Here is a 23427-nt window from a genome sequence, read left to right as displayed (position 1 = left end):
TCTTGGATGAAATTGATTGCATTAAGCTTAGCATTACAATGTATATTGGTAAATTACTCCTTTATTGCTAAGAATATTTAAAGTTATTGATAATCATATTTGAAGACAATGGAATAATTTTTCTGGAAGAACTTTCTTACTGACATCAGGAAAGGGATGGAAGCAATCAGTATGCTTTTGTTAATGTTTACACTCAGTGTTCTATAATTAGATTCTAATAAGTGTGGAACCATCAGAAGGGATGGAAAATGCACTTTAAATATTTTAGCAGGTTTTTTTCAAATATTTAAACATTCTGTGGAAAAAATAACACAACAATAACTTAGCACAGCTTGTAGCAATGAGCTTTAAATTTAAAAAATCAAATATATTAGAATGTGCACATTTTGAATAGCTGTCAATGATCAGCAATTGTCTACATCTGGGTTTGTCCTATATATTGCTTTTTCATTTTACATAATTGATGAATTCCTAAGGTTTCAAGTAAGTTTATATACATTCATTTTAAGATCACTTTATTGGCCATATACAATTTCTTGTATTAGGAATTTGTCTTTTCGCATAACCCAACTTGCTCTCCATGAGACACACAGACAGGGAGAGAAGCTTGGGGTCAGAGCGCAGGGTCAGCTATTTATACAACGCCCCTGGAGCAGCTGGGGTGAAGGGCCTTGCTCAGGGGCCCAACGGAGTAGGATTCCTCTGCCGGCCGCAGGATACAAACCAGCAACCTTCCAGTCACAGGCACAGATCCTTAGCCACAGAGCCACTGCACTGCCCTGAATGCAATTTGTTTTCTCTTTGTTTGTGTGCTTTGTTGGTATTTTTAGCCATTATTATTATAATTATTATTAATAGTTCGTGTGTGGACAACCTGATGAAAAAGAACATGTCAGGTGGACACAACTGTCAAATCTGGATTCAACCATGTGGAATCAATACCTGACAACGTCATTTATGAAAGTGCTGTTTTCAATTTCATATCCTGAAATTTATAAAAAGAGATGACTACATAATTCAGTGCCAGAGAAAGAGGAGATTAATATATTCAAACTACAAAACTGAGAACTGCATATTGAAATGTTACAAATATGAAGGTTTATTTTTATATGTGACTTTAGTCCATAATGCAAGTTGCCTTTCATCTGTTGGCACAAAAAGCTGAAATTACTGATGCACCTTTCAGGAAATAGCCATTTTGAGAGCAACTACACATACCACACATGATGAATACCACAGAAAAACGCAAACCCTTATAATTGGTATGTTGTAAATCTTAATCAGTCATTTATTTGCTGGCAAACAAGTTTCACTTTTACAACAAATATTAGTTATGAGGTCATTCAACTCAGAAACCATACAAAATGAATAAATAATAGCCATAATCATAATAAAAAAATCTATAACCTGTGCTGCTAAATCTGTTACCACCTGAAATTCAACGTTATTTTTTAAATTTTATATATATATATGTTTTATCAAATAAATAAATAACTTTCCTGTTAGGAAAAAAAAAAACAAAAGATCAGACGGTTTCAGTTTACTCTCTCCAGAAAGCTCATTTTTAATAAGTAAAACATTTCCATCTTTGTACAAGTGCCTAATGCTTATCAGTAGAATGTCTGTTTTCTTCCTGACATGCGCAGGCCCTGCCTTTTTAAATGAAGACCTCTTAATGTCATGGAGTACAAGCCCATTGAAAGACTGATTGCTGCTCAATTAATTCTATAGTACTTTTTAAGATAAGCTTTCAGCTTAATTTTCAAAATGGTTTGCCATTACTTCCACTGTGGGTGAACATAATTTGATTAAAAAATTCGAGACAGTTAAGAAAATTAAACTAAAAATGGTTCTGAAAACATCAGTGATTGCTAGAAAATGATCTTCATTAAGTGTTTTGCTCAGTGAATATGCAGTTTATAGGAAAAATGAGAACGAAAGAATAAAACATTTTCGCTCCTACTGGTAGAATAAACCCGCAAGACCAGCACAACAGAAAGAAAATGCTATAATCACTACATTTACAGAGACAAAGGATTTGGAGAAACAGAAAAAGCATACTATTATGTGCAATGCTAGTATCTGTACATTTACATAGAAATTTCTTAGAATTCTTTGTCATTAGTTTTTTTTTCTTTTTTCTTAATAACTGGAATTATTACAGCAAAAACATAAAATATGCTCTCTCTCTAGCATACTGTATATGTTAAAGAGTCCCCTCATGGTTTTGTTCAAAAACATTGTTGTTTCTAACTCACAGGATCTTCACAGCAAAATGCGCTGTAATTCACCAGATAGGAAGAAATTTAAAAAAAGCCAGTATGGATACAGAAGTATACTAAAATATTTTTTGTTTTAAACACTTAACTAATGGCAGACAGTTTTGGGCCTTGTTTGTAATTCCATTGGGATGTCAAAATGCTAGTAAGCATTACAGATGAGATCCTATGAATGATGTTTAACCCCTTGAACACCACGAATCCATTCAAGGAACTTTTTTCTTCTTAACTGAGATATGCAGGAATGTCCTCAGCCATCCTATAAGTCTGTTATCCTTTTCAGTTCTCGAATGGCATCAACATTTTAAGAACACAGAGAAAAATGTTTACCACTGCTTACAGTTGATCAGAACAAGAAACCATGGGAAATAACTGTCATCTATAGGCTAGTGACCAAGTGGGAAGGTTCCTGATTTGCTTCGTCAGGAGATGCATCTTCTTTATTGGGAGGAACTATAAATCCATCACTGCTGCCCCGGCCCAGCTGGTAGTAAGTATGTAGTTGATGGACATGGTTTCGTGAGCCCAGGTTCGGCATACTTTTATAATAAACGTCATCCACGTCACTACTTTTACTTGTTGGAGGCTCGCTCTGGGTCTTAGTGCCATTGGTTTCTGTGACAGGCATGCCAGTAAGCACAGGCATGCTGGTGTAAAGGGAATCTCTGTGAGGTGACTGTGTTTCTTCAGTATGCTCGTTGGTTAGCAAAGGGAAAAAACTCTCACTGTTTTCCTGTGGGATTCGTCTCCTGGTAAAGTGGTGGGGTTGGTGGTTTTCAGTGGATTGAGCCCTTTGTGGAAGTAAAGGAGCATTGGACTCCTCTCGGATGAGCTCCAGGCCCAAGCTCTCTTCATGGTTGAAAGAAGATGCATCATCCAAAACAATGGCATCATCTTTGTTGCTGTTGCTGACATTGTTCACCAGCTTGTTCATAAGGTTTCTGTTCTGTTCATTGGAACGCTCATGGTTGTTCAGGTAGGAAGGGATATAGTTGGATGTGAGTTCCTTGAGGATCTTTTTTTCTAGTGCTGTCTCATTGTGGTTGTAGCCACGGTCTATGATTTGAACACAGTCACTCATGTATTCACCACTGGCAATGCTATAGCTGTTGCCATGGTTACCATTCAGTGGTAGAGTATCCATGACACTTGTATCCCTGGCATTGTTCAGAATTCCCTCTGAAAGACAGGAAACATTGCTATTTTAAATGAAGAACTTTGAATACCAGGACATTTAACAACAATAACTATATCCTAAACTGTTTGAAAACTCATTTTCTTTTTTAAATTTAAAATATACTAACAGTCTATCTAATGTGTTGTATTTATTAATACTGTACATATATATTCCATTGTTTTGGTTAATGAATGAATAAATAATTAAAAAACCATAACACTACAACAATCACATGTTCATGCAAAATAGACAAATAATTCATATCTAAAGAAATTTTATGTTTATAAACTTTTAGGAACAAATATTTTAAAACAGCTTGGAGGTTAGGAACGATTTCCATTGTTTTTTGGACATGTCCTTTATTTCTCATTTGGTTCATAACACCATCATTACCCACTGGACCATTGTAGCATTTGTTAAATGTATTCTAATTGTTAAGCATCTTTCTTTTTAAAGCATGGTGTGATCAATCATCTCCTTTATTCTTCAATGAAAACACTTTAAGAATTTGGACCGACATACATTTAACTTAAATGTGTGTCTTTGGGATGACATTTTCTTCAAACAATCAAAGGTTAGGGTCCTATACACTACATGGACAACTCAGATAGAATGGAGAAACTGATTAAGACCATTACATAAATTGATTGACATAGATTGGCTGGTCTACAAAATACCTTGAACAGACATATAGGTTTAGAGGGTGTCAAAATACCAAATGAAAAGTAAATACTATGATAGCCTTACCTTAGGTTCCTGATCAAAAATATAGTTGACAGATACCGTAATAATATACTTATTGAATGTATCATGAGGACAGGAAATTTTAAACATTTCCTGTTTTTTCCCGATTTTATTTGTAAATTGTATATCAGAGGGCGATTTATACTGTCCAAAAATAAATGCCACAGTATTCATATCTATACCAGATGTATAAACTCACAATGAAACACAATAGACAGGACATAAAAATACCACAGCAAACAAACATTTTCATCACATTTATAAACAAAGAGTACATGACCATGCTATTGCTTAGTTTCAATGTGAAATATATTTTTGTCTGAATCCAAGTTAGTTTGGCCCTTATTTAACAAAGCTTTTAATTTCATATATAGTTTAAATATCATTTGTGAAAGAAAAATCCCTAGTAAATAAAATTTGGAAAAAAAAAACATATTTTAGTGCTTTTGGTAGCATCACTAGAGCATTTTTCTTTGCAGTGATAAATACGGGCCTTTGTTCACATGGTAATTATTTTATCTTTAAAAACTTTCAGTAGGACTTTCTGTTCTCTCCAATGCAGAGAAAGTGTGGAACCATAATTAGAAACTTCAGATGGAATACTTTCTGTTTACTTTTACATCAATGCAAACTTAAATCCGTTGTTTCCTGTTAAGGAAAAAAGTAAAGTATATTTTATACAATGTCCTTTTGTTTGTTTTAAACAAATACACAAAAACTGAATCTAAACCAAACAATTAATTTCACATTTTAATGTGATTAGAAATTCAAATGTCCCGAGAATGAAGCAATTCACATTATTTGTAATTACTAACACACTTGTTTATTTTTAACAGATTCAACTTGATTGGCCCAGATGTTAGTTTCTTTTTCAGATAACAATCAAACACAGGCCACAGATTTATCTTGCATTGAGGTTTGTAATTGCAAAATGTAAGACAGCAATCATGATGCTATGCCAATGATATCATGTTAATCGTAGCTTTGGCTGATGAATTTCATAAGCTATATGGATTCAGTGCTACACGTCTCATTAGCTTTATAGAAAAGATTCATATTTTACAATTCAATAACATTGTGCTTTTGTAGAAAAATGGTAGAGAAAGGCAGCATTTCAAAAGATTGTAATTATATATAGCAAGACAACAACTTCAATACTCAAATTAGAATTTGGTGTCAGACAATTATTAAATCTGTAATTGAGAAAGAACAATAGTTTAGAAAATGACTCGTTTATTCACCCCTTTATCAGCATAGAGTGAAAAGAAAGTAAACTGAGGTCAATTACATTTGATATGCAATGTTTAGTTTTACTCCCATACTTGTCTCTCTGTAGGGCTCTAAACGACAGCATGAAGGAAAGGAAAGAAAAACACAAGTAAGCTTACAGTGACAAATAGAGGAAACATGAATAAAAGCAAATTGATGATGTGCAGAACAGAGAAGTGCAAAGGTCATCCTTGCTCCTTGTAATAAGTGTCTAAAAAACATCCTGTACAATAAATTAATGCAATATAATTCACACTACAAAATGTACGTTACACTTTATCTTTTGAAACTTGTTTTTTTGGAAACTGTGTAAATAGAAAAAGTAATGATCCACTTTAAGTGTTTGGGTGATGCTTTATTTGCTTGAATCTGTCTTCCATGTATGATTATGTCACAATCCACCTATATAAATAAACCTGCATTGTTCTTGAATGCACACAGTATTGAGTATTTATACCATATTACCACAAGAATTGGGACAATTCCAGCTATGCCAGTAATGGATTATACCAAAGACCATGTCCGCCATGTGTGTCTGCAGGTTTGTCCAAAGAAGAAAACTGCCCACATAAGAATTTTGTTGGCAGGGCAGCCATCTGCAATGGCATTATTGCACTTGTGTTACCGCAAGAAATCACTACAGAGGCCCCAAGGTCACTAAAACTGGATTACAGATCAGTGGAGATCCATCCTGAGGAATTCCGAATCCTGCTACACTATGTATCTGATGGCAGAGTCTTAGTATGGCATCAGCTCAGATAAGTGCTCCAACAGAACGCAGTACATTGTCCTGACATTTCAGTGTAGGATTGGTTCCTGTGACGATGCTAGTGTTTCTCATTATCTGGACTCGGGTTATCGTTCTCACAAAGTGTATCTGTAGACACTGTGCAAGGTTTCAGCCAGCATGGTAATGGCTTGTTTATCTACCAATGAGACAATGGACCACATTATAAACTCGGGAAGGAAAAACTGGTTAAAGGAGAAGTACCTATCTCAGTACCTACACACAGTTTACTGGGAAGAACTAATGAGTCAGAAAGAAAACACATATGCCACCATTTTTGCTGCACAAGAAATACTGTAGCACTGGGCAAGGAATGACACTGTTGCCACTTCATAATAACACGAAACGTTTTTTTCTATAACACAAAATACATATGTAACACTTTTCTGAACATCTATCTTTTGTTGTCCCAATGCTTCTAGTAACACAGTAATAACAACGTGAATTTATCAGATGGATGCATTTTAAGAATAATAAAAAAGGTTGAGACATTGAAGAGAAAAATGAACAAGGAAATTGATTAATTCAGAAGAAAATAGATCAATTTATTCATCAGGATTAATTCATAAGAATTAATACATTACAGCACTGTTACAGAAACACCCTCCACCAAAGCACCCTCACCCAGACTAAAGAGATGAGAAAATGACCATTATACAGTACCTACTGTATATACTATTGTAGGTTCTTATCAGATGATCTGAATGTACCATTACAACGGTGAAGTAAATCTATATAAAATGGTTAGATTTTTACTTATTTTAGGGCTATTTTAAGTGATGACTATATGCATTGTGATGAAAAAATATCACTACTCAAATTATCAGTCAAATTGTATGTATTTCCTGTCATTCATTCAAATCATTGATAACGACCAATTAAGCTCTATTTCAGGCTGGTTCTCACCCATATTTATGTGTATACATATTTTTCTGAGAGATGGCTGCAGTTAATTCACAGAAATATATACTGAAATGTAATCTGTTGTGTAGTGTATGTTCTTTTTATAGACAATAGAAAGGGCTTATTTATTCAGGTCAGGTAGATATCACCTAAGTGTTTGTTTTACTGAGATAATTAAATCTTATAAGCTGAAAATGTATCCAATTTAAGGTCAGGAAATGTGAAAATGTGGACTACTGTTTAATTAACTAATACATAAATTGTTTGAAAAGCATTTTGAAAATAAACATCTTAGAATTTAACTTTATAAAGTTATCTCCAGATGTATTCATATCCTTGATAAAGTGTTATTAAACATGTGATTTAGTAAAGAAAATGCAAGTGCACATCAAAATTTTCCAACAGTTTTAATTGCAAAAAAGGAGTAACATACACTTTAGTATCATATAAAAATAAATAAAAATTATATGAATTATGAAATATGCAATGTTTAAGTTTATTTACACCCCTGTAAATGTAAAAAAAAATGTATGGTATTCCTATGATGCTTTTTGGTCATTCATTCTGCAAATCCTCAGTAAGTTGCCAAGCACTTCTAGAATTCACTCTGAGTGTAAAAGGAGTTATCATCCAACCGAAATGAAGTCTATTCCATGTTTATACATAGTTATGGCTTTCACAGGTATGGAGAGGATAATGTTTTTTACTGCGCATCATCAAGAAGTTCAAGGTTTACATTCAATCTTGTTTGCATACGATTTTCCTTTAGTGTTAACTGTCGTCTTTTTTCTGGAGATAATGTGATATTGTAATTAATGAACACATCTATATAAACAGTCTTGAATGATCTTTCTGTACATTTCATTAAAAAAATAAAACAGTATTGTTGTTGTGAGCCAGAATAAAAGTTGCAAATAGGAGTTACAGATTAAATGAGATGGTAGTGGTAAGAAAAAAGACGAAGTATAGGACTGGGCACAATATACACCTGAACAGGGCAACTATGACGTGGAGCATTCTTCTTCTGTTTCCCTGTGTTGATTTTGACACGTCTATCATGCTCAATCAGTTTTAAGGCCTGAATACTACAATTTTCATATTTGTAAAAATGTGTCAAAATACCTAGGCAACTCAATAGTTGTTATTTAGAATCTGTAGAAAAATATGTTGCTTGTTCTGTAGTTGTTATGATGAATTATATTTATTAACTATTTTAATTAAGAACCTTGAGGTATGAAAGCTATATTGTTAAAATCCTGCACTAGACATTTATTGTATCTAATATAATGTTACTATACATATTACTGTGAAAAAGTATTTGCCCCTTTCCTGATCTCCTCTATTATTGCATATTTGTTACACTGGATGTTTTCAGAACTTTAGACAAAGTCTAGTATTAGATAATGGGAACCTGAGTGAACAAATAACACTTTATTATTATTTCATTTTTTTTAAAAACAAAGTTATCCAACACACATATCCCCTGTGTGAAAAAAGTGATAACTGGTTGCGCTACCTTTAGCTGCAATGACTGCAACCAAATACTTCCTATAATTCTTTCACATTGCTGTGGAGGAATTTTAGCCCACTCTTCCTCGCAGAACTGCTTTAATTCAGAAACATTGGGAGGTTTTCAAGAATGAACTGCTCGTTTCAGGTCCTGCTACAGCATCTCTACTGGGCTTAGGTCTGGACTTTGACTAGGCCAATCCAAAACTTTAATTCTGCTTCTTTTCAGCCATTCTGATGTGGACTTGCTTTTGTGTTTTGGATCATTGTCTTCCTGCATTACCCAACTATTCTTCAGCTTCAACTCACGGATGGATGACTGGACATTCTCCTTAAGAATTCTATGATACAGAGAAGAATTCATGGCTCCTTTAATTATGGCAAGTCATCCAGGTTCTGCAGCAGCAAAGCATCCCCACACCATCACACTACCACCACCATGTTTGACTGTTTTTATGATTTTCATACTGTGCAATGCAGTGTTTGCTTTATGCCAGACATAATGGGACCCATGTCATCCAAAAAGTTTCACTTTTGACTCATCTGTCCATAGAATATTTTCCCAAAAGTCTTGGAAATCATCCAGGTGCTACTTGACAAATGAGACGAGCATTTATGTTCTTCCTGCTACTTTCCCATGAAGCCCATTTTTGCCCAGTCTCTTTCTGATTGTGGAGTCATGAACACTGACCTTAAGTGAGGCAAGAGAAGCCTGCAGTTCTTTGGATGTTTTTTTAGGATCCTTTGTGACTTCCTGGATGATTTTACGCTGCGCCCTTGGATACATTTTGGCAGGCCGACCACTCCTGGGAAGATTCACTACTGTTTCAAGTGTTCTCCATTGGAGATTATGTCTCTCACTGTGGTCCAGTGGAGTTCCAGAGCCTTTGAAATTGCTTTGTAACGTTTTCGAGACTGATAGATATCAACCAGTTTTTTTCTGATCACTTCACTTTGATGGTGGCAGAATGTGCTTGTTGAATCTTTGTGCTGGCAACTTGACTTTGATGGTAAGGGTCAAAATAAGTGAGGTTCATATTGGGCAGGGCTGGCTGTATTCAATCAGCTGACTCTAAATTATCCTTTTAATTTGGTTGATTTAACTAGGGGGCAATTTCTTTTTTTACACAGTGCCAGTTGGTGTTGGATAACTTTGTTCATTAAATAAATGAAATAAGCAAAAAAAATGTGTTATTTGTTCACTCGGGTTCCTTTTTATCTAATATTAGATTTTGGTTGAAGACCTGAAAACATTCAGTGTCAAAAATTTGCAATACTAGAGGAAATCAACAAATACTTTTTCACAGCACTGTATATATAATCACTGTAAATATATCATTTTTATTGCAACAATAAACATCACTACAAAAGGGTATTGAAAAGGGCATTCTAGCTATTATTCTCAAATCTGTATATTTGATTACACATTAGAGAACTTTACTATAACATAATCAGTGTTTCTGCAGATTATTCTATTTCATAATTCATTATAAATCAAGGCTGTTAATTAACAATAACAACACAGATACTATTACTACTAATAATTATGTGTTTTGGGTTCTTGTTAGCACTGAGGGATATACAGTATGGAGTTCAATGTTTAAGACGATGTTAACCAAAAAATTGGTCTCTTGCATCAAACTGAAATCCTGTTTGAAAATGGATTTCCCTGGAAGATTAAAATCCAAGAAGGGAACTCAGAAGACCCCATAAACATAAGTAGCACCCTCTCAAGATTAGCTAAACAAAAAGATGAAAAAATAGTGAATCTTGGGATGTGAATAAATCTAAACATGTATGTCAATAAGATTGATAAATGTGACAGGTGCACTATCAAAATGAAATGCACAACACAATATATATTTGTTTTGTCAAAAATACTTAATGTATACAGCACTTACATTTTCTTTGTAAATCAACTTTATCAAGAATAGATTTGGAGGAAAATATATACAGTATTTATGCATTGTATATATTTTCCATGTTGCATTTGAAAAATGGTATGTTCCATTGGTGAAGTACTGTATAAGTATACAACACATCTGTCTTGGAAATACAGTCTTCAGCAATTCAGAAGACAACATATTATTTCTGCTCTAATTTGTAGTGGTTGAGTGAGTACCGTTCCATAATAATCCTTTGAAAAAAAAAGCTAATGCAAAACAGAACAGGTGATGAAGCATTTTAGTGACCTGTCTCAGTAACATTGTGATGACTGTATTTTCAAGAAAAATGCTTAATGACTTACGAAAACCAAAAGGTATTTCATAATATTTTTTCAGTTGAATGGTCAAAAGATTTTTACAAAGTATGGAAGCATTTCCACATAAGATATGATGTACCCAATTGTATGTAAAAGTAATGGCAACTTGTTGCTCTCTCATGTTGACTTTTTTTATTTAACCAGTGTGAATCACAGTGTGAGGAGTGAAGGTTATCTTTATTTTCTCTGTGGAGCACAGTGTTAAAAGCAAGCCATCTCTACAGTGTCACTCACCCAGTGTTTACACTTTGAATCCCCTCCTTTACATCAGTGAAGTTGTTTTTCCTTTCTATTCCATTAGTTTTACTGAAAACCAGATATGTGGCACTGCGGCAAGGATCTGCCTCTAGCATGCAAGCTTATAAAAAACAAAACAAAATAGAAGGATGTAATTTTTGTAGGCTTCATCTGATTTCTGATAAAAGTTTACACCAGTTAACTGAAAATATATTCCTGTAACTTTAAGAAAACTTCTATACAATTATTCAGTTAACTGGTTATTCAGTTGTTTCCATTTTAAAATACATTAAGTAATGCAGCAAAATGTCTAATTTTTTGTTAACACAAGAATTAGTGTTCAATTCTGTGATTACAATGTAGTAAGCATTGTAGCAGTCTTTTTCGCATATTTTTTTCAAAAACATATGAATTGAAATCTGCATTGCAGGACAAGTGCTAATGCAAATCTTATTGTACTGGATAAAAATGTATACTGATTCAAGTTTCATTGCTGCATTTCTTTTTACAGTTTCTCAGTGACCTCAGTCATCTGAATATCTTCCTTTCTGCATCTGTATGGCAGAAAGCTGACATGTGTGGGAAGTTATCATTTCATGTTCGAGGTGGAGGGTTTCTGTATACAAATACACTTGGATGAATCCAAAAATAATTGCTCGGCAACCTGAGATACGTTTTAGAATTTTCAATAAATCCGTTAATATTTGACTGCTTGCTATCTTTGATTTTTTGGGTTACATGATTTTACAATTTTCAATATTAGTGAGTAAGTTCTTTAAGCGGGTCTCTAGGAACTGAATCTTCAAAATTCAAGAAAGATTACTTGTAATCTGAAAAGGAGGTTATGTCCTAAGGCACTTTGTAACAATCTATAATTAGGTTTATATCTTTTCATTTTTTATCTGATAAATATTAACACAAGTACTAAGCTACTAAACACAATTGTAATTGGCATTTAAAGGGCATCATGGTTATTGCTTGACCTGGTGTCACATTCTAAAGTGAGCAGCTTGACTTGTCTAAATATTCTGGCCCACAATACTACATTTATTAACCTTGTCACATGTTTCTGCTGTTTTACATTTTTACAGTATATTGTTGAGGAGATGGAGTGCTCTTGATGTTTGGTTTTATGCTAAAGAATCATTAGATCAGATCCAGTGCTTACATATACTTTCAATTGCAGTTCTACTGATTTCTTTCTTTAATACATACAGTATGTTCAAGTTCAGACACACCTTTGTGTGATAAATCATGGTTTGGTGAATTTATAGTAGAAATAAACATTAAAATGGAGTAAATACAACTTTGTGAGCAGAAGCCTTTTTTTGTAAATCATACCCATCAACTGAAACTCTTATTTTAATGCTAGATTTATGACTGTGCAGAAGTGTGAGTTGTAAATTCAACTGAAGTTTGATAGTCTGAGAGTTCTAGCAGGCTTTACAACCCATTTCTCATGTGACGAAATCCAGATTAGTCCATGTCTGTTTGCAGTTTACCCAAGTTGCTTTACCCTGCTATAACTGTATTACTTTATCAGTGGTATCATCATTAAGTGGTATCACTTACATAAATCTTTTAATCTGTAATATTAAGCAGTGCTGTGGCATCCATAATTTTGTGGTGGAGGTAAATAAATGCAATCTAATGTTTCGCACGATCAAGATGTTAATTATTTTGTAATTGTTGATACCAAAATGTCCTGGTAAGATTATTTATGATGTTAATGGCTGCAGATGTAAGAAGAAAAAGTACCATTAAACATTTTGACAGTCCCCAAGCAAGTCTGCATAATCCCCATTTTATCTATAGCTTTCCTAACCATCCTCATACAGTGTATCTAAACTTAAATACACTTGCAGCATGAAAATATTTTACCATATAGTACCTGATAACTAACAGTATTAAGATTAAAATATCTCATACTTAAAATGACTATAATAGTTAAATTGGATTAAACTAGTTCACTGAAAAAATACAAAAGATATGTTAAAAGCGATTTTGGAATAACTTACCACGAAGTATTAAAATTTCCACGATGTAATGAATACTAAGAACATACATACATATACATAAATCATGCAACACAAGCTTTAGAGACAGAAACGTGTAGCAAAATATCAACAGGTAAAGGCAGGTATATCTGGTTCCCAATGGAAAAAAAATAAATCTTTTCATTTCTTGCCAAATAGGCTGTGAGATATGTTTAACTAAATGCCAAATATACATAATCAATAGGGTATTTCAAGACCCTACTGCACTGATTGCAATAATGAAGGTCACATGTAGCTTAAACCCTCCACTGAAACCCATGATATACCATATAATAAGCCTAAATGAGAAGCAGCTGCATGAGGTTTGGAATCAGAGCCCATATTAGCCAAATCAACTACAACTATCAACATTATTAAGAAAAAGTCTAGCACACCTTGTGTGTTGTACATGCTCACAGAAGGGTTGTTATAGACCGCCGATTCCCCAAGCAATGTGTTATAAGGATTGTTAGTGCCATGAGGACGGAGAAGGGCATTAGTTATAAGATGGTTAGCCATGGCTCCTGGAGCAGCCAGATAAAGACAAAGAAAGAAAAAGAGTCAATCAGGCAAATGCGGTTAAAGAAAAGAATTTAAAATGACAAGTCATATTCTTTCTTTTCTTCGGGTATAGCAACAGCAAGCTTGATAGATTGACAATAGACTAATATATGACTACAGTCTATATAGACTATATGGACAAAAGCAGAACAATTTCAATGACTTTTTAGAAAAAAGCACAAAAACAGTAGAGATGCTTTCCTCAAAGCCTTCACATTTAGACATGTAACAAATGCTGGCTGAATGCAACACTGTACAGACCACGCATAGGCATAATAGACCAATGACACACAACAGTAGGCAAACCTATACCTTTTCTGTAAATGATATCTGGGAAATTTTAAAAAGTTTTTTAAAAACTTACATTCAAACCTTCCTACATTCCAGAGTTTATGTCCTATTTTTATATATTGTCTCCCCATGCTTTCAAATTAAGCTTTCAAATAGTCATTTCACCTGAATGAACTAAAAAGCAAACAATTCTGAAGGAGCAACAGTAGAGGTGGCTGTTAACGTGACCCTTATGACTGAGCTGTTTCTCAAACAGATCAGTGACTAGCAGCAAGCGAAGAAAGGCTTTCAAATTTCAACCTCACTGTTTACTGCAAAATACTGTATACTGTATGTATATGAGTCATTGCAGAAGTGCTAGTTTTTGTGTGTTTATTGTTGTTTTTTTGTATCCATGCAAGTAAAATGAATTTATACAATCCAGTTTATATACTGTACAGTAATACCAGGCCCTGTTGTCAGCCCCGTTGTCACTTCTGTTTAAGCATGCAAAGAATTTGTATGTGGATTAGTAAAAAGGAACATTAGGGCCCAACTCAAGCTAGCTTCTAGACAACTTGACAAGACAGCTTGCTGCCAGGCATATCTGCATCTTTTTTATTTATATAAAATCCTATTCTGGAATGTAAAAAAAAAGTAAACAAATCATACCGAAACTCATATTTATTGAGTGGGTAGGTGATGATTTATCTGTAAAGCACTAAAAAAGCTTTAGAAATGTTTGTGAAAATTCTGTTTAAAAATATACTAGAAATTACCACTATAACCAGTAATTTATAAATGTCTCTTAAATGGGTGGAAATATTTTCAATGACTCTGCAGAATCAATTAACCTTCCTTAAAGAATTCTAAATGTGCACTCTAGTATACAGTATGTATGTTCATTTATTTGATCCCTTGTATATTTATTTCTGTCACACTATTTACATCGCTTATACTGTTCATAATACTATGTAATTTTTTATAACATAGTTGTCAATGATTGAGCTTTACACATTGAGTATTGGTAACAAGCATGTGTGACTATCAGTGTTGGGGAAAGTTACTTTTAAAATGTAATACTGTACATTACTATTACCAAGTGTTTTTGTAAGGGTAAGTAAGTTAAGTTAAGAAGACATTCCAGAAAAAATCATTTTAAAACTTTATTATTTGTGGTGATTTATATATTATGGATACTGTAAGAGATTATAAACTAGAATACACTTCTTAAAGGCAATTTCTCTGGACTGCTAATTATTATTATTATTTGGTGTTCAGATTCTGTGAAGCAAACACATCCTCAAACAACAGTGAATGTACAGTATATGACTGTACTGTAGGTAAACAGTGTCTTTTATACTTGAAATATAAAATAATTAAGTTATTTTGGAAACCTTCAAAGGACGTCATTAGATAAAATGAAATGTTTTTGTACTCAATATAATATATTCTGTGAAAATGATTATATAATAGCACAATCTAATCGTGTTTCTCATTTAATGGTGCTAATCTTTGGAAAAATAATATACAGTATATATTTTATAATACTTGGTAGTTTGGCAATAACATATAACATATGTTATGAAACTCCTTAAGGATTTGCTCATTAAAATTAAATTATTTTTAAAAAATTGTATTTGAATAGGATGTTGAATATTCCTGAATAGGGATTAAGTGGCAATTTAATGTGTGAGAATGACATTAGAAGAATACAACATTCTTTTTGAACTCAGGCTGAGTTAGTCAGTTTAATTACACTCAGGGTCATAATGTGCAACAAAAACATGAATATTAATTTTTATTTTATTTTCATCAACAGTAATTTTGCATTTAAAAATGGTCCTGAATATAGTCTTGCATAAAAAATTAGGTTGTTACATATGTTCCTTGCCAATTACAGGACACATTCACAAAAACATATTTTTATTGGGTAAGTTACAGCTTATTGCAGAAGAACCTTTTGGAAACGAGGCTCCAAGTCTTGCACTCATCATTTATTGTAAATTCTCAATATTCCCATTTTAAATGTATTATTTTTCCTACTCCGTGTTAAGGCTTTTTTAGAGGACTTTGAAAACATAAACATGTTTAGGGTTGAATAAACAAAAAATGCTCAGAATCAAAAAATAAAATTCAGAAGAATTACTGATAATTGAATAGCTAATTCCATCAAGTAAATGCTTTGATTTGTGTAATTTTATTGTAAATCCTGCTGATTTGAAATTGACAGAACCTTTCTAGCCTTTTCTGTCTAACAAAACTATTGTGTGTGGATAATAAGATCACAGTGTCTGACAGAGGAATTACTGCCGATTGAAGGAGTGGTTCATCTCTGACAACTGCAAGTCTCTGAAATCACCCTGCATTCTATTGAGACACTCTAGATCCCATTCTGATTTCTTTCATTTGTCAGGTGTAAATATTGCAAACAAATGCCGTATATATTCAAGTGACTGTCATCATTATAATTGTTGTCTATTACAGTAGTTGTGTATCCACGTTTACATTGATATTTTACTTTGCCGTGATTTCTTCTAGATGATTGTAATCTTTGCAAAATATTCTATCCTATTTCCAAAATATGTATTTTCTGTGTGCAATATGTACAGACTATGTATGACATACAGAAATAGGGAAATTAGTCATTCTTTAACAGGAATAAGATACAGCACTTAATGTGAGTAGGAAACCACACATTTCCATAGCTGGCAGCCTAATCTTAGTCTCTGAAAAATCTAAACTCAAATAATTGCTCAAATGATTGCTTTAAGATAGATTTCTCAAATAATGCTAAATCCTCAGTACCAGAATGTGGTTTCAATACAACTGCACATTCATAATTAATCTCAGAATATTCAAAAGGATAAATATAATTAACTGCTGTGGACAAAAGGTGCATAGTCTCCCGAAAGGTTTTGGAATCGCCATAAAATCTGTTAGAATCCCACATTTTAAACGTTTGACATTTTATCTATCAATCAGTACAGATACTGTACTACTAGAAAGACATTTAAATTAAGCTTAAAATACATTATACTGTATTTAGTCTCACTACATTAATGCTATTAATATAGGTTTTCAATTCATATTTATATTTGAACGTGTATCTTCAAAATATATCTTAAAAATACTGAGAACAAAATATGTTAATTCACAAAATACTTCTATATGGCTATGATGTCATTAACATACTTTTCAAAGTGTCATAATGTGCAATCTGAACAAGATCACTTGGTACTTTAATTTTCAGTGCTACATGATTGGTTATATCAAGTTTAGGTTATGGTTGAGAGCATTACAGTAAAACACACGTGGCTGACAAATCTTATTACACACTATTTTCTTACTGTAGTTATAACAGATAACTTTGGATTGCTTGACTAAGTGCATAATTATTAAGATCTTGACACTTACTTTCTCAGTATAACATCAATCCATCATTATAACAGCTTATTAGTGTCTAAGTGAATCTCAGCTCCTAGCAGATTTAGAGAGAGTGGAGTGTAGGGCACAACCTTCCATCAAGGGACTTGCATCTTCATTAAAGATCTCATGTAAAATGGAAGGCATTCGCTTATAGATAATCAAATATAAAATGAGCAGGGCTTTATTTTTACTAGCATTTTAATTTTAATATCTCCAATCATGCAAGTTTATCTTTTATTCCTAGTGACTTTATTATGAGAGATATTCTTGTAACTTACAATTACTACCAATAATTACAGATAGAATTTTACTTTTTCATTGAGTCTGCTTTCAAGAACAATACTGCTAATACTGCTGACAGGCAGGTAGATGGTGAGTTTTATTACCAAAATAAGAAACAGAAACTACAAATACTCAAAAAATAATAAGCACACACAGGAAGTGTGCCTTAGTATGATATCTTGTACAATCATTCAAATTTAATTAATCATTAAAAGAAAACCCAATTAATTAAAAACATGCAGAAGCCACACTGAATGATGGCCACGCTGTACTTGAGCCAATTTATAACTCTAAAATTACATAAAAGTAATATTAGAGCTTTTAAGATTATCTCAGGTTTATTACATTCTTACCTTCTCTGACTGAAAATCCATCTGCCTAACCTACTAACCTACCTGGTAAGACTGATAGCTTAACATTTCTATCAAGGCCAGTTTGGCTGACTAAATCTTACCACATGCAGTTATAAAAAATTATGAAGGGAAAAAACTTTGTGCATTGTATGTTTTCACAAATGCAGCATTTTATGATAATTGGTGCAAGGGAATAAAATCACACTTCATATTGTGACAGTTATGTCTTAAATTTGTGTGGTTGTGTTTTAAGGTGTTAACCTGTGGTGCTCTAAAATGAAAATAATGTAATAGTGCTTGGTTTATCCATGTGCAGGTGAATTTAAAGTAATACTGCATCCTTGACCTTTTCTATTTTCATACATGCCTGTCTCTGTTAAAATTACGTCTGTTGTTCCATGTAATCATATTTTTGCCAAAGGCCACTGCTGCAAAAGTCTCATAAGAAGGGCTTAACTTATTATAGATAAAATGAACAAAGTGTTAGGAGATGCTATCATTTTACCTTCTGGTATGCTTGGGTATGGAAAATGCCCTTCTGTTTGCAGAACGTCATGGAAAAGTAAAAACAAAAATCCATACAGTTAACAATAGAGCAACATTTTTTTCATTTCTAGATTTAAATGGGCATTTGGATCACTTCTGCAAATGCCACAGTATATTTCCAGATATCTTGCAGTAAATCAGTGCTATAATACGTGACCAAAATCTTCTGAAAGAATGACCTCTATTCTTATTTCTGAAATGCATTCATTCTTTTTCACTTGCTATCATTTTCAGTTTTAACAGTTTTTCAAAATCTTTTTAACATGCATTGCTTTGTATACTTTTTGTAAGGAATATCTGAATGCCACTTGCTGCCATCAGTAAACAGAAACCTACTGGTGCTGTAATGAGCTTTTAGAAGGTGGACTTTAAGAGACAATGCTTTAAATCCTCATTAAATAGTACAAAGGAGAAACATGATTTTTTCATTGATAGCCTGAGAGGGAGAAAGTTGCATTGATTAATTCCATTATTACCTCTGTTCAGTGATGCTGAGCTGTTTATGTCGCCTGTAATAAAGGAAGACTCAGACTGCTTTCTGACGGTGTCATTCCACATCCTGCGGATTCGGCTCTAGAAAACATAAATATAGCATAGTCAGGTTAATAAACATTTAACGCTGTACCGATTTGTAACGTTTATTTGTGTTACACAACAAAAAGTAAAACAGATTAGATTATTGATGTGATTATTGATGTTGCTGTATGAAACCAAACAAAAATGTGTTAGCATCTCCCTTGATTCCCCCTTCCCCTCCTCCCCCACCTTGAGGACCCTGCCGGTCCCGCCCAGGTCTTATTACAGCATATATTTTCAGTACTAGTTATAACATGAGGGGACAAAGACAAAAGACAAATATTTCTAATTCATTTGGATTTTGTGAGTTGCATTTACTAACAATTACTATTTTTTAAAATCATTTTAAAGGGTATATTTATAACAGGACAAGGATTGCATCCCCCACCAAGCACAGCATGTAGTTTTTAATTTGGAGTGTGAGCTGAATATATGGACAAAAATAAACTACATTACCCAATGTTCCACACATTAAAGAATTCTGTGAAGTGATATCCACAGTTATCCATACAGTACATCAGCTACAGTATAGTACAGTAATACCGTTCTTGCAGACTGCCTCTATTTAGATGTCAATGTTAATACCACTGTTTTGCAAGTGATCATTAAAATAATAAATAATAAAATGTTTGGAGTGGTGCATATCTCAACATTATAGTAAATTGAAGTATTACACATTTAAATATATTGATATAATTATAGTGCAGTCTTCACCAAAGTGAACACTTGAATCAGCTACAATGCAACTTACAGTACACAAAAAACAACATTCAAATCAACATTCAAAGCTTTTAATCTGATCTCTTTTTTGTTTTTTTTTTTACGTTTACTTGCTTTTAAATAAGATATAATTTAAAGTCATTGTATAATATATATATATGATATTTAAAATCTAAAATAAAAATAAGTTTTCTAATTACCATTTAAACACAATTACTAATAATTCTATATATTCTATGGAATTTAAATATAAATATAATTCAAATAGCATTATACAGTATTGTGACATATCTCATTTGGAGTTGTGGTACAGTAGCAACATGGCAACAATATCGTGTCTTGACAATGTTATCATTGTTATCATGTTATCATTGTATCATGTTATCATGTTATCATGTTATCATTGTATTTAATGAAATTGCTTTGTCGCTAATATGTATACAGTATGATCAGCACAGAAAAGAATGAATGAGTTAATAAACATTTGACACTGTACCAATTTTTCTGATAACCAAACGCAGCTGCAGTACTTTAAGGATTCACTGCATTACTTGGCAGTTTTAATGTGTAGTACAGTCCTGCATCAAATTCTCTGAACCTGATTCACTAGAAGGCAATGGGGAATGACCTGCCTTCTCCAAACATCTGACCAATTGGTAAAAGACAATTAGTTAAGTTATATTTAAAATCTTGAATCTGAGGCTTCCAAGGAGCTGTCAAACCAGTGAGCAGGGTCCATAAATGGTTCTATCCTGGAAAATAAATCTCTTTTGAGGGATTTATTTAGTATGAATTCAAAGGAATAACTGAAATGGCTACAGCACATCTGAATCTGACCATAAGGATGTGGAGATGCAAGTTAACATCAGAAAACAAACAAACAAAGTTTAGTCAGTTTCCCTGGAAATTCGGGGGAAGTGGGTGTTGAGGCTCCAGTGGGTTGCTATGTCCCATTTGCTTACCAAGAGTCTCTAAAGCAGAGGAAGTAGGTTAATGTCCTAGGTGCTGATGTCCCTAATGTGGACTCTAAACTCAAGGAAGACAAAGCTTATGGTGAAAAATTCTGGAGTGGAAAAAAGGAAGAGTCAAATGGAGAAGTGGCAAAGGTCCAGCTGAAGGATAAATTGAGCTCACCGATTCACAGTATCACATGTGCTCAAGCTGCCAGGACCACACAACTAAGTCACAGCACAGGCATAACAAACAACTGGGTGTTGTGAAAGAAAACATTCCTTTAAGTGTCTACTACTGGAATGCCAAACACAAAGAAACTTGGCAATGTGCAAAACTGGAAAACCTGCATGAAGAGTGCAGCAAACTAACTTATGAGTTGAAGGAGAAAAGTAGAGGCCTGATGGCTAGTGAACAAGACGGTTGGAGTCCACGATGGCCACCTGTGACACACAGATCAGCCAGCTGCTGTTTAACCAATCTGAAAGTGAACGCACATCTTAAAAGCAATTAAATAAACTAAGCATTAAGCTAACAAATTATCAGAGTTTAACCTCCAGGCCAATAAGAAGGCCCAAGATCCAGTCCAGAGTTTCCAGCACAGAGGCTGATATGCACAGGAGTAGTATCTTCAGGCCCAGCTCGGCTGCAGAGAAGACATCATTCTAAAAAGAAGATCCATTCTACAGAGTCCCAGTCAAAATAAATTGAAAAGGAGAGACAGATTCTCCAACTAAAAGAAGAAACTGAAGAACAAAAGAAAAAAAAACATGACCTTCTGGGAAGAGCTTGGGAACCAAGGTCTGCTGAAGGTCTGCTGTATGCTTAAAAATGTGCATGGAGAAACTAAATATCCTCTCACACTGTATAGGATGTTGCAGAACAGCAGCTGACCCAGCTCCCGACTAAAACAAGGGAGGCTTTTCAGATGGTTTTCCCTCAGATTACTCTTGACACAGAACAGCAGAACTGTCTACAGGAATTCAAGTAAGAAGCATGGCACAACCTCAGCTAGACCACCCCAGAAGCACAGGATTTGGATATGGCATAGGAGTCTCACAGCATAATACAGGCAAAGTGACCTAAGTAACCTATCAATCCTTCATTGAGAACAAATCTGTAAAGTTTCAGGACTTTCCCAATTTGTATAAGACTGATGATAAGTATAGTCACGGTGTATTCTAACTCAACTATCCTCCTTTTAGTAGGAAATGTATAAAAAAGTACATTTAACCTGTTATGGTGAATTCAACACCCCTTTAGCACTCTTGCTTCATATTCACACTCCAAACCAAACCAAATTTATGAATACCTAATAAAATAAATATATAGCTTGTGATTAATTAGTCTATATCACTGCCTGTAATATATGTGCAGAGGACATGTCAAAGGTTTATGAGCAGAGTTGTGAATTAAGAAGAATACTGTGTGAGTGACCCTGAACATGTATCTGAAGTGACAGACACTGCACAGAGAACAAGGAGAAACAGAAAGCCCCCCCCCCCCCCCCCAAAAAATGGAATAATTAATCTACATATTGAATAAATCTTTATACTCCGTCACAAACATCCATTTACATAAATTAACATAACAGAATGTGATCTGCTATGAGTTATTGCCATGCCTCAGGTGCCCTGTGCAACACTACGAGTGTAGGACTACAGTTTAGAACACTACAAAATTAGGACTTGCTGCAACATTTTGTCTGTCCCTCACAACACCTTCTAAACATGCTAGAACTGTAATACTGGGAACTGGGAGTCTTATAGCAGGAAAATAGTTTTATGATGCACAAGGCTGATTTTTTTCTCTTTTTTGTTCTTATAATTTCCCACTGTTGTATAAGTCTTTAAAAGGCCAAATGTGGATTATTTATTTGGCAAGAAATTAGTTACTCTGGACTTAAGGGTTCAAATTAAATTTGCTTGAATTAAAGATAAAAAATAGTATTCAGAAATGCAGCATGTTGGTTGTTGAGAAAAAATCCACAAGAAGAGACATTTTGCCTTTTAATGTTGTTCAGAAATAAAATGTAAATATAAATATAAGTTAAGGTGCCTACATATAAAATTAAGTAATTTCTTTCTGGGCTGCTGCTGCTATTTGAACTATATCATCTTTCAAATCAAGATGCTGGTCCTTCTGACTGCAGATCAGCTTCTACATAAATGTCATCACTTCATTTGCAAAATGTTTGTATGTAGATCACTTCTTTGCTTTTTGCTATTATCTTGCAAGTATTCTTTTATTTATTTCCACTGTGTGATGGTTTTAATAGTAGCAATGGTAAAAGGAAGGTGCAATAATTTCATGTAACTGAATATGGCAAAGAAATGTCTCTCCTTGAGGCTGTGGTGAAACCTACAGATTGTATAGCCCATCAGCTATTCTATTACAGCAGAGTATCCCTACAGTCTTCAAGGTGCATTATGGGAAATGCAAAATAAGGTGAATATCTGAATCAAAATAATGGCTTGATTCAGTTACAATACAATATAGCATACCACATGGGAAAAAGCCGTTGACAGCATGCAA

At 33.7% G+C, this 23427-nt stretch overlaps 1 protein-coding gene across 1 annotated transcript in view; it reads right to left on the bottom strand.

Moving 5' to 3' along the window:
- Window positions 1-1266: 1266 nt before the first annotated feature.
- adgrl3.1 (adhesion G protein-coupled receptor L3.1) overlaps window positions 1267-23427 on the bottom strand; it is a 264360-nt gene continuing 242199 nt past the window's right edge. Inside the window, exons 22-25 of the mRNA XM_088939011.1 lie at window positions 19122-19218; window positions 18605-18637; window positions 13600-13728; window positions 1267-3458 (exon numbers count right to left, since the gene is read on the bottom strand). Coding sequence (XP_088795137.1) covers window positions 2659-3458; window positions 13600-13728; window positions 18605-18637; window positions 19122-19218 — 1059 coding nt within the window. The 3' untranslated portion in view covers window positions 1267-2658. The remainder of the gene's footprint in view (window positions 3459-13599; window positions 13729-18604; window positions 18638-19121; window positions 19219-23427) is intronic.

This window comes from Atractosteus spatula, chromosome 1 (genome assembly GCF_055471065.1).
Source record: "Atractosteus spatula isolate fAtrSpa1 chromosome 1, fAtrSpa1.hap1, whole genome shotgun sequence".
NCBI lineage: Eukaryota > Metazoa > Chordata > Actinopteri > Semionotiformes > Lepisosteidae > Atractosteus > Atractosteus spatula.
The sequence above is the reverse complement of the archived record's forward strand: the minus strand, read 5'-3'. Positions and strand labels throughout refer to the sequence as shown.